At 36.3% G+C, this 12,204-nt stretch overlaps 1 protein-coding gene across 27 annotated transcripts in view; it reads left to right on the plus strand.

The window, feature by feature from the left end:
• KMT2C (lysine methyltransferase 2C) overlaps positions 1 to 12,204 on the plus strand; it is a 302,450-nt gene that overhangs the window by 172,460 nt on the left and 117,786 nt on the right. For 26 of the 27 annotated variants that reach the window (XR_007724532.1, XR_007724542.1, XR_007724544.1 and 23 more), the window contains exons 10-14: positions 4,315 to 4,484; positions 4,953 to 5,104; positions 6,072 to 6,185; positions 7,062 to 7,139; positions 8,666 to 9,384. Coding sequence is in view for 1 of the 27 variants with exons in the window: in XM_050785764.1 (XP_050641721.1) it covers positions 4,315 to 4,484; positions 4,953 to 5,104; positions 6,072 to 6,185; positions 7,062 to 7,139; positions 8,666 to 9,384 (1,233 nt within the window). In the remaining 26 variants the exon portion in view is untranslated. The remainder of the gene's footprint in view (positions 1 to 4,314; positions 4,485 to 4,952; positions 5,105 to 6,071; positions 6,186 to 7,061; positions 7,140 to 8,665; positions 9,385 to 12,204) is intronic. The other variant, XR_007724552.1, reaches the window with a different exon arrangement.

A 12,204-nucleotide genomic window follows, 5' to 3' on the forward strand; every position in this document is an offset into this window, starting at 1 on the left:
CCCCTACACTTCCATTTGTACACATAGATATTCATATACCCTTACATGTACATAACTTAGAAATAATGAATTTACACCAGTACCCCCAGTTCTTATCCTTCTCCACTGAGTTCTTTGCCTTCTCATTCTTGCATGTCTGTTCTTCTACAATAAAAATTCTGGGTTGCAGCAACGTCAGCACATTTATTCAGTTGCTCCATCTAAAAAGCAAATCTGCTTCAGTTTGCTCTCAGTAATAGATTTTATTCCCCTTTCTTTTCTTAGTGATTTAATTTTTTAAATATAGAAGATATTAGTATACTTTCAAAACTCAAAGCTATATAAAGTTTTACTCAGAATTGTCACTGCCTCTTGTTTATTACTTATACCCCATTTCCTTCAACCTCTTGGAGGTAACTAACTTCATTGTTTTCTGTTTTAAACTTCCTGTTATTTTTCCTCTAAGAAGATATATTGCTCTTACTTTCACTGAAGGTGGCATGTTGTATATGTTCTTTTGCATGTTGCTGTTTTCATGTAATAAAATCTGGAAATCACTTCCAGGCAAGTTAGGCAAGTTCAAGAGATCTCATTCTGCTTTTAAACAACTGCATAGCACTCCACTGTGTATCTGTGCTATGGGTTACTCAACCAGTGGCCTGTGCTTTGGTATTTTGATAGTTTTTTTTTTTTTTTTTTTGAGACGGAGTCTCGCTGTGTCTCCCAGGCTGGAGTGCAGTGGCGCGATCTCGGCTCACTGCAAGCTCCGCCTCCCGGGTTCACGCCATTCTCCCGCCTCAGCCTCCGAGTAGTTGGGACTACAGGCGCCCGCCACCACGCCCGGCTAATTTTTTGTATTTTTAGTAGAGACGGGGTTTCACCGTGTTAGCCAGGATGGTCTTGATCTCCTGACCTCGTGATCCGCCCGTCTCGGCCTCCCAAAGTGCTGGGATTACAGGCTTGAGCCACCGCGCCCGGCCTGGTATTTTGATAGTTTACAATATTTTGCATTATAAATGATTTTACAGTCCATAGCTTTGTGCATATGTATTTTTGAATTCTCAGGGACAAATCTATAGGGTAAATTCCTAGAAGTAGGATTATTGTCTCAGGAGTGTACGCATATGTAGCTTTGTTAGAAACTGTCAAATTTCCTTTCTTGGGGCTTACGGTACTTTGCATTGCTACTAGAGATGTATGAGAGAACTTTTCCTACATCTTTGCTAACAGGATGACTTGTTCAGCTTTTGAATGTTTGCCTGTCTTCTGGGTGAAAAGTGGTATATCAATGTAGTTTTAATTTTTGTTTCTCCTAAGAGTGAAGTTGATCGTTTTTCCATGTGTTTAAGGGTCAGTTTTTATTCCTTCTCGTGAATTGTCTGTTCATGTGTTTTGCCTGTTTTTGAAGATTTTGGCATTTTTTTCCCCTAAATTTAAGAGTTCTTTATAAGTTAGGGATGTAAGGCCTTCATCTGTGTTACATGATGCAAATATTTTCTGCTAGTTTATTTGTTCTTTTTTTTTTTTTTTTTTGCTTATTTGTTTGAGACAGTGTCTCACCCTGTCTCCCAGGCCATAGTACAGTCGTATGGTCATAGCTCGCTGTAGCCTTGACCTGGGCTCAAGCAATCTTCCTGCCTCAGCCTCCCGAGTTAGCTAGGAGTTATGTGTACCACCAAGCCCAGCTAATTTTTTGCTTTTGTAGAGACAGGGTCTCACTGTGTAGTCCCAGCTACTCAGAAGACTGAGGTGGGAGGATCACTTGAGCCCAGGAGGTCGAGGCTGCAGTGAGCCGTGATCATGCCACTGTATTCTAGCCTGGGCTACAAAGCAAGACCATGTCTCCAAAACATAAATATATATATTTAGTGAGAGTTGATTGACATCTTGATTTTAAGACATCCTAACCAAGAACAAGGGATGTCTTCACAAGTTTGTTAAAGTCTAGTTTTGTGTCTTTTAGGAGTGTTTTATAATTGTCTTAATACTGATTTTGAACATTTAAGCTTATTCTTGAATATTTATTTTTCTGCTGTTATAAAGGGGGTTTTCTTACTTTCCTTTAACTGGTTATTTGTGTGTGTGAATTCTGTTGTCTTTTGCGTGCTAATTTTATATCCTAGTACTTTGTTGAATTCTTTTATTGAGTTTTTGAAAAATTTTCTAGGATGTTCCAACTCTATTTACAAATAGAGTTTTTTCTTTTCTTGGTCTTAATGTCTCTGCTTTCATTTATTTCCATGTTTGCATTGGCTCCAGAAACATGTTAAAATAGTAGTGGAGATAGTAGGCACCCTTGCTTTTTCCTGTCCTTAGTGGGAATACCTCTAGGGTTCCCCCATAAAATAAGGTATTGCCTTTAGAATTGAAGTATTTATGTTGATCACATTAGAGAAATACCCATCCATTTTTACTTTCTCAAGAGTTATTAGGAATGGGTTTTGATTCTTCCCAAAGACTTCTTTCTTTAAGCCTCTGTTGCATTGAAATGATTTTTTTCTCCTCCCTTTTAATTTGTTAAACTTTATTAATGGGTTTTTCTAATATTAAATATCTTTGAATTTCTTGTATAAACTCCACCTGGGCATAGTTATTATTTTCTTAACGTGGTATTGATCTGTTTGATAGTATTTTATTTAGGATTGTTTTTCTTTTCTCGTTCTCATTCGATAAAGGATAATACATTCTTTTAAAAAAATATGTATATGTAGTCAAAAGATGGGGTCTCAGTGTGTCGCCCAGGTTGAATTCTACCTCCTAGGCTCAAGAGATCCTTCTGCCTCAGCCTCTCAAATAGATGACACCACAGTTCTGTGCCACCATGCCCAGCTATTTAGTATTTTTTCCCTCAGTATTTTAAAGTGCATTCATTTTAATCTTTAAGACTTCTGATCTATGGTTCCTAGTAGTTTCTCTTTTTAAGTGAGCATCCCTTTCATATCAGCCCAGTAGCACAGAAAGATAAAGTTCCTTTTTATTGATGTTTTAGATTAGAAATTTGGGGTGGGTAATGAGAGCCCCACAATTTATTAACCTTATCCCCAGGATTTTAAGGCTGACTAGCTCACAGGCACAGAAGTAGTTTTGGCTGGCCTCTGGTTGGCCTTTTACTTCATAAACGATTCTAATTTGGTAAGGATAGGACCACTCCCTCTATTCTAAAAACATGAAGGGCCATCATTGGACTTTTGATGTGGAGCAATTTATTTTCACATTTTCAGACACCAAGTCACATGGAGTTGGCCATGCTCTGTGTTTGCCCACCCGCCATGGCAGTCTCGCATTGTTGCCCAGGCTTGAATGTAGTGGCGTGATAGCTCCCTGCAGCCTCAGACTCCTGGGCTCAAGCTGTCCTCCTGCCTCAGCTTCCCAAGTAGCAGGGACTACAGGTGTGCACCTCCATGCCTGGCTAATTTAAATTTTTTTTTTTTTTTTGTAGAAAAGGGGTGTTTTGTCTTCTTGCCCAGGTTGGTCTCGAATCCCTGGCTTCATGCGATCCTCCCATCTTGGCCTCCCAAAGTGCTGGGATTACTGACATCAACCTGTCGCACCAGGCTGGCCATGCTATTGTTTTAAGAGAGAGTTCTTTAGTTTTAGTTTTTAGTTCTTAAGCTACCAAGAAGCAAGAAGAATACTATATGTAGCAACACCATTTTGCTTTCTGCAGTGTAATAGGTTGAGTAGACTTACTCCACAAAAATTACTTCCTGATCCTAGAATATGTTTCTTTTTTTGAGTTTTGGGTTGCTGTCTTTTTGGTTTCATCTCTTCCACCTATATGTTTTCCTGGATATCCCCATTCCCTTATTTACATTTTCCTGGAGATTTCAGTGCAGATTTTGTGAGGTCACATCAGACATTGAAAACAGCTTTTTAAAAGGTGTATACCCAGGCACAGTGGCTCACACCTGTAATCCCAGCACTTTCAGAGGCTGAGGCAGGCAGATCACTTGAGGTCAGGAGTTGAAGACCAATCTGGCCAACATAGTGAAACCCTGTCTTTACTAAAAACACAAGAATTAGCTGGGCATGGTGGTGCACACCTGTAGTCCCAGCTACTCAGGAGGCTGAGGCAGGAGAATCACTTAAACCCAGGAGGCAGAGGTTGCAGTGAGCCAAGATTGCACCACTGCACTCCAGCCTGGGCAACAAAGTGAGAGTCCATCTCAAAAAAAAAAAAAAAAAAAAAAGCCTATACCCTCAATTAGTGTCATGAAAATAAAAGCTAAACGTACAATCCACAAATGATTCATGACTTTTTTAAAGGTTTACATCAGAACTACAATTACAAATGCATAACAAAGTGTTTTTGTTTTTGTTTTTCCTCGTGTTTAGAATTGCAGAATATGTATAGAGTGTGGCACACGGTCTAGTTCTCAGTGGCATCACAATTGCCTGATATGTGACAATTGTTACCAACAGCAGGATAACTTATGTCCCTTCTGTGGGAAGTGCTATCATCCAGAACTGCAGAAAGACATGCTTCATTGTAATATGTGCAAAAGGTAAGAAGATACTTATTCTATTCAGTTGTTTTGTCAGTTGTTTTATTCATGTGGTCATTTGCTCTACCATCTTACAGCTTCTAAGTTTTTATCGCTGTAGCAATTCCATCAGTACTGATTGCTGTTATAGATGGAATTAAATGATGGTTTTGAGTCTCAAAGGCATAAGGAAGTAAATGGGCAAAAGATAAGACCAGACCACATTAGAAATGAGCACTGATAGGGAAAGTAAAGAAAAAATAGCTTAAAAATGTCAAGTAAAAAATACGGCAGCATCTCTAGTGACATCCACAGATGTCCTTTAAAAAAATCCTTTAAAAAACCTTTGTCAGTTAGCAACCCCTCTAACGTCTCCCCTCTCATCCTTAATTAACCATTTTCATATCTAGCTTTTCAGCAATGCCTTCTCTTTACCTAGACAATAACTTGACGTTAGAAACTTTTATTTAAGTATGCTTATCACTGCAGGTGGGTTCACCTAGAGTGTGACAAACCAACAGATCATGAACTGGATCCTCAGCTCAAAGAAGAGTATATCTGCATGTATTGTAAACACCTGGGAGCTGAGATGGATCCTTTACAGCCAGGTGAGGAAGTGGAGATAGCTGAGCTCACTACAGGTAAACTTGAGAATGATTTTTTTTTTTTTTTTTTTGTAATGTTGTGCCAATGTGTCACCAATATATTGCTTTAATCAAGAAGAGAGGATCCTGTATTCCAGATTCCATCTTGTTCTCAGTTTCTCAACTTTTAAATGTATTTGTTATGTTGGTCATCTCTGAATCTGATGGCTAAAATCGAATGTAACTTAAGATAGTTTTTTTAGTATTTGAATTCCAGGTCTATCATGCTTTCCTTCACTTGTGTTCTTTAAGCCGACAGTGGAAGTTCCCCAGTCTTTGGGTTTGCTTAGTTTGTTCTTTATAATGTGAGTTTTCTCTAAGCGTGTTGTAGTTTTGTAATGTCCTTTTTAAGTTAATTATCACCTCTTCAGCCCAAGATTTTGTTCAGGTATGGAATAGTTTTAGTAGTAGCCTACTGTTATAAACATGAGTCTTGGAGCATAAAGGAAATAGAACTGCTCACCAGATTGTTTTTCATTTTCATCACTACGAGTGGTAGCTTTTATAAAAGTTCTCTTTATCATACCCTTTATCAAAAGGGTAACTAAGCATCTTAACTACTAACGTTTCATTTCCAGGATGCCATCAGTATTTAGTTTTGAAATACCCTTTTAAAATAATGTGCCAGTTACCTTTTTAAAAAAATTGTTTTAGAGATGGGTTCTCACTATGTTGGCCTGATTGGTCTTGAACTCCGGCTTCAAGTGTTTCTTCCACCTTGGCTTCCCAAAGTGTTAGGATTACAGGTGTGAACTACCACACTTGGCCCACCTTTTGATGTATTATAATTTTCATGTTTTTAAAAAATGTAAATATATATGTGGTTCAAAAGAGAAAAATCTGAAGAAAAACTTACAGCGTTTTTGATGATTTGCCCTTACTCATACAAAAATCATAATTGTTGGCTTAATGAACAACAAAAAAAACTCATTCTGAGCTAAAGAATTAATAATGTTTTGTTAAGATTATAACAATGAAATGGAAGTTGAAGGCCCTGAAGATCAAATGGTATTCCCAGAGCATGCAGTTAGTAAAGATGTCAACGATCAGGAGTCCACTCCTGGAATTGTTCCAGATGGTAAGAATATTTAATGGATATACTCTGTTTTTGAAGAGAATGTGTATGTACAATAAATATGTGAATATTGACTAAAACTTCAGTAAATAAAAACCAAGATGCAGTCACTTAGGAAGAGTTTTTTAGTAAAATAATCTTAGACAAATAATAGGAGAAACGACATGCGTATATTTGTAGTTCAGCTATCATCTAGATTTAATCATAAGTACTTCGTTAAGGTATCAAGTGATTTTTCGTTAAAAAGCAATTTGTGTTTTTATTTCTTTAGTTGTAGTTGCTAAGTAGAGCTGTTGATGATGATGAGATGTTTCATGCTAAGATAATGAAAAATTTGCTGTATTGGATCATCTCAGCAGTCCTATTGAGGGTTATTTCACTGATTTCCATGATATTTCAATTAAACTTTTTGTAGTACATATTGATAAGAGCTATTACTGTACTTGCAGAATTAATAAGAGACCTTGTCGGGGGAAAATTACTTACTACATTTAATCACAGGCTCATTTGAAAGTCTTTGGTGTTGTATGTGGAGTTATATGTTCAATTATATAGTATGCGTAAAAAGTACAATGTATACATAAAAAGCCACTGAGATGTTTTGAAATTTATTAAGTTCACATATAACAACTCTCATTAAAAGTTATTTTCTATAATCTTCTAGTTGTTAAAGAAAAAGAGAAAAAGACAAAAAAATTTTACCATAGTGCAAAGACTTCTAATTTTGTCTTCATAACTTACTAACAAGTGGTACAATGTTTCATGCTTATATTGGAAATTGACATTTAGTAGAATAAAACTCTTAAATTACTATTGAGGGAACAGCATTACAAAAATTTTGACTCCTTCTTAGAGATTTTATAAATGTGTTACTCACAGCAGTTCAAGTCCACACTGAAGAGCAACAGAAGAGTCATCCCTCGGAAAGTCTTGACACAGATAGTCTTCTCATTGCTGGTAAGCAGTATGTTCATATTATCTAATTTGATTGAGTTACAAGATAATGTCTTTATGTTACAAGGTAATGTCTTTATTCCAAAGACATTTTTGCAATTGCTGTATGTATACACATTACAGTAACTAAATCTTTTAGTTAAGAGATTCTGGATCTAAAGAGACAGTAGATCTAAAGGAGGTTAGTTTCTCTTGAAAGGGTTTTTTTTTGGGGGGGAAGGGGGTTGGGGGAGGCGGTTGTGGTTAAAAATATATTGTACTATCAGATCTGTTATTTGGTAGTTTTCTTTTATCCTTAGCTGTAGTCTTTCAATAAAGTGAGAAAGAAGATGAGATTTCAGTTTGATATCAGAACATGTATAGGCCTGGGCAATATAGTGAGACCCTGTCTCTACAAAACACAAAAAATTAGCCGGGCGTGGTGGCAGGCGCCTGTAGTCCCAGCTACTCGGGAGGCTGAGGCAGGAGAATGGCATGAACTCGGGAGGCAGAACTTGCAGTAAGCCGAGATCGCGCCACTGCACTCCAGCCTGGGCGACAGAGCAAGACTCTGTCTAAATAAATAAATAAATTAATTAATTAATAAAAGTATCTGGGCATGGTGACACATGCCTGTAGTCCCAGCTGCTTGGGAGGCTAAGGTGGGAAGATCACTTGAGCCCAGGAGGTTGAGGCTGCACTGAGCCATGTTTGTGCTACTGCACTCCAGCTTGGGTGACAGAGTGAGACCCTGTTTCAAAAAAAAAAGAACATAGATAAATTTTAGTCACTGATTGGTAAATGAGGATGGTAGTGTCTTTTTACTATAACTTAAAAATTACCTTGATGAGATTTGGAATAAATGCTTTTTATCTTCAGCGGTCCTACTTTATAGAACCACTTATAGCTCATGTCAGTTGCACCTCTAACGTTTAAGCAAGATTGACTTAAAGGTTTAACATGCTGGTATCCTCATTTAAAATTTACCAGCCAGTGACTGTATTTTCTGATATCTAAGTTTATAGATTTCCTAAGATTAGTCTTTTAAGTTATAGACTGATGAGGAACAAGGATTATATCCAAAGAATGTTTTGGGTAGGTTGGCAGGTATGGTTAAGCAAAATAAATATTGGTGGTTAGTAAATCTTTTCTGTCTGTGCTTTTGAGTCTATAGTAACTTTGTTACATCTGGGTATCTGCTATTAGAAAATGCCTTCACATTCTAGGTCAGTCTTTACTTTTTAACTTAGGTATCTCACATAACATGATTGATCCTCATTTTCTTAACTAAAAAATGAGTATGAGAACTTTTCCTGTATAATTTTCAGTCCTTTTGGAAGTACTTAAATTGTAAAACATCATGTTTTCATGTGTGGGGCTGATTCTAATCCATAAATCCTTGTGTACTTTGGCTTTCATTCACTTAATAATTGCCTGCTTTGATGAATACCTTCTGATTTAAGTTCTAGTGTAGCAAAATGTTTTATATATCTATAGTTAGAAAATTTAAAATTTGTACATTACCGTAACAAATGTTCTGAATTTTGTAGTATCATCCCAACATAAAATGAATACCGAATTGGAAAAACAGATTTCTAATGAAGTTGATAGTGAAGAAATGAAAACGTCTTCTGAAGTGAAGCATATTTGTGGCGAAGATCAAATGGAAGATAAAATGGAAGTGACAGAAAACATTGAAGTCGTTACACACCAGATCATTGTGCAGCAAGAGGAACTGCAGTTGTTAGAGGAACCTAAAACAGTGGTATCCAAAGAAGAATCGGGGCCTCCAAAATTAGTCATTGAATCTGTCACTCTTCCACTGGAAACCTTAGTGTCCCCACATGAGGGAAGTATTTCACTATGTCCTGAGGAACAGTTGGTTATAGAAAGACTACAAGGAGAAAAGGAACAGAAAGAAAATTCTGAACTTTCTACTGGATTGATGGACTCTGAAATGACTCCTACAATTGAGAGTTGTGTGAAAGATGTTTCATACCAAGGAGACAAATCTATAAAGTTATCATCTGAGACAGAGTCATCATTTTCATCATCAGCAGACATAAGCAAGGCAGATGTGTCTTCCTCCCCAACACCTTCTTCAGACTTGCCTTTGCATGACATGCTGCACAATTACCCTTCAGCTCTTAGTTCCTCTGCTGGAAACATCATGCCAACAACTTACATCTCAGTCACTCCAAAAATTGGCATGGGTAAACCAGCTATTACTAAAAGAAAATTTTCTCCTGGTAGACCTCGGTCCAAACAGGTAGGGTGATTTTAATGATATTGACAGAAAAGATATTGGAACAATTCTATAAAATCAGAAGGTATATGTGTAGTTTTGGTGTGAATGGCAACTTTTTCTGTCTGCAGATAGAACTTCAGTGTAATGTTGACTTATGTGTTTCAGCCATTTTAAAAATGCTGTTAATGAAGAATGTCATTTATTAAATTTGAAGTGATCTTATTTAGAATTTCAACTCAGTTGGGCCATAAAGATGCAACCTATTTGATAATAGTTTCTTTTTTTTTTTTTTTTTTTTTTTTTGAGACGGAGTCTCACGCTGTCGCCCAGGTTGGAGTGCAGTGGCGCGATCTCGGCTCACTGCAAGCTCTGCCTCCTGGGTTCACGCCATTCTCCTGCCTCAGCCTCCTGAGTAGCTGGGACTACAGGCGCCCGCCACCGCGCCCGGCTAATTTTTTGTATTTTTAGTAGAGACGGGGTTTCACTGTGGTCTCGATCTCCTGACCTTGTGATCCGCCCGCCTCGGCCTCTCAAAGTGCTGGGATTACAGGCGTGAGCCACCGCGCCCGGCTGATAATAGTTTCTAATAGAGCTTTAAAAATTCTTTTAGTTCTGTGCCACAGTAAAAATAGAGCCTAAAATGCAGTATAGTTATTGTGTATATTTTTAACCGCATAAACATCAATATTTATGACAGGAATTTTCCTTGCTGGGAAATTTCTCATTTTGATGTTTTTATTAATTGCTAACTCTTGTGGGATTTCTTTTTTCAAGTAGGACTTATTTCAATAGTTTCATGAGAAAAAAATCTTAGAATTGTACTGTTGATTTTCAGTAAGTAAAGATAAATCTTCCTGTGACTGCTTTACATTATGTACATTCTACCCTTTAAGAATGAGTTCCATTTCTTTTTAAGTGAGATTTAAGTAAAACTGCATGGCAAAATGAAGATACTATAGGTATGAACTATTCATAATTTTATGAAATTGCTACTTTCTGAAGTGTTTTTTAAAATTGCAAGATAACAGGTAGTGGAGAAGTGTTAATTCACGGTGGTAATATGGAGTTTTAAGTTTCATGATTTAAATTGCTTCAAGTTAAGTTTTAAGTTTCATGATTTAAATGGATTAAAGTTTGGCTTTTTATAGGAATAATATCTCGATTTTAATCATATAATTTTTAAACTGTAAGGCCAGGCTTTTAAGAAAAATCATTTTTTAATTTGAAAATTAGTCTCCTCTATATCAAACCCAGATATATTTTGTTCTCTAAAGACAAGGTACACCAAAGGCAAAGTAGTTGTCAGATGGGATTTAGCTGTTTCTGCATGGCAAAGACGTATGTAGTAAAACTAGACCATTCTTTATATATGCCTTTTTTCTAAGTATTTTCCTTGACATTTGTTTCTGCTCTACCAAGAAAGGTTTTTCTTCTCAAATCAGTTGTTCTCCTTTCCAGTAAGTTTTTTTGTTTTATTTTGAATGGTTGTATAATAATAATGTCGTCGTGACTCTGAAAAGACTTTAGCAATGGAAATTTGAATCTCACATTTACTTTTGGTTCATATATTTACATTCTTTAAAGATACTACTTCATATGTATTCCTGTAAAATTTTACATGTATCTTCTTCCTTGAAGACTTTTGTTTCAGTTGAGAAACCAGATTCAATACATTAGGACTCTTTTTCTGTAGACTTTATGTTCTGAAATATTGGGGAGGGGGGTGTATTTCCAGGCTTATTCCATCTTATATGAACCATATCCTAGTATTTTGCTGAGCTGTCTTTCAATTCCCAAATCTGATGATAATCTATTTTTCTGCCCCTCTTGTTACTACTTCATCATTTGCTGCTAATCTTGTAAGCATTTTGTAGGCTGTGTTTTCCCTCCCTCCAGCTTTTTAGTTTTCCAGTCTTGGTTTTAGTTACGTAGCAAACAGCCTTCACTTGATGATGAACCTACTAATACAGTGCTGTTATTAGGGAGAGTATGAATTGAATAGTACAAGATAGATCTTCCATTAGTGAGGTACTGGGGCCATAACTTGCAGGAAATATTCTACAGATAGGAGTGTGTATATCCTTACATTAGAAATACTGAAATTCAGTATTCTGTTACATTAATTTCTTTGATATCAGGCATTTCTGTATTATACTTATGTTTTTATTGTTTCTTCTGCATATTCTTCACATTGGAGACTGGCTATAAAATAAGCTGCATTTTCCTGGCTGTGATTGTGATGTAAGCAAGATTCTTTGGTTTCCAGCTATTTTTTGTTAACATCACTGGCATTTTCATATTTTGTTGAACCTTACCAATTCTTTGGTCTTTACCAGTACGGTAAATACTAACCAGAGAAATGTAGATTTACCTTAAGTTATGTTCCATGGTGGGCAAATTGTTAAGTTGATTTTCTGTAATAGTATTATATGAGCTTTTCGAGGAATTCACTTCAAAATTAAAGGAACATTTTAATAGGAAACATCTGAAAGATCTAGTTTGTGATAGCTAGTAATTGGATTATCAGATGTTATCTGGAGGTACAAGCTAACCAACCAGTAGAATGGTAAGCCAGTGAGTGCTATCTAATATAAATATAATGCAGACCATGTGTGTAATTTTACATTTTCTAGTAGTTACACTTAAAAAAAACAAAAACAGGTGAAATAAATTTTAATCTATTTTATTTAACCTGGTATATTCAAAACAATATTTCAGCATTTAATCAGTATAAAAATGAACAAGATGCTTTATACTTAAAACATATCAATTCTGACTAGCTACGTTAGAAGTGCTCAGTGGTCACATATGATGGTGGCTGCCTTATTGGACAATGCAATA

Source organism: Macaca thibetana, chromosome 3 (assembly GCF_024542745.1).
Source record: "Macaca thibetana thibetana isolate TM-01 chromosome 3, ASM2454274v1, whole genome shotgun sequence".
Taxonomy (NCBI): domain Eukaryota; kingdom Metazoa; phylum Chordata; class Mammalia; order Primates; family Cercopithecidae; genus Macaca; species Macaca thibetana.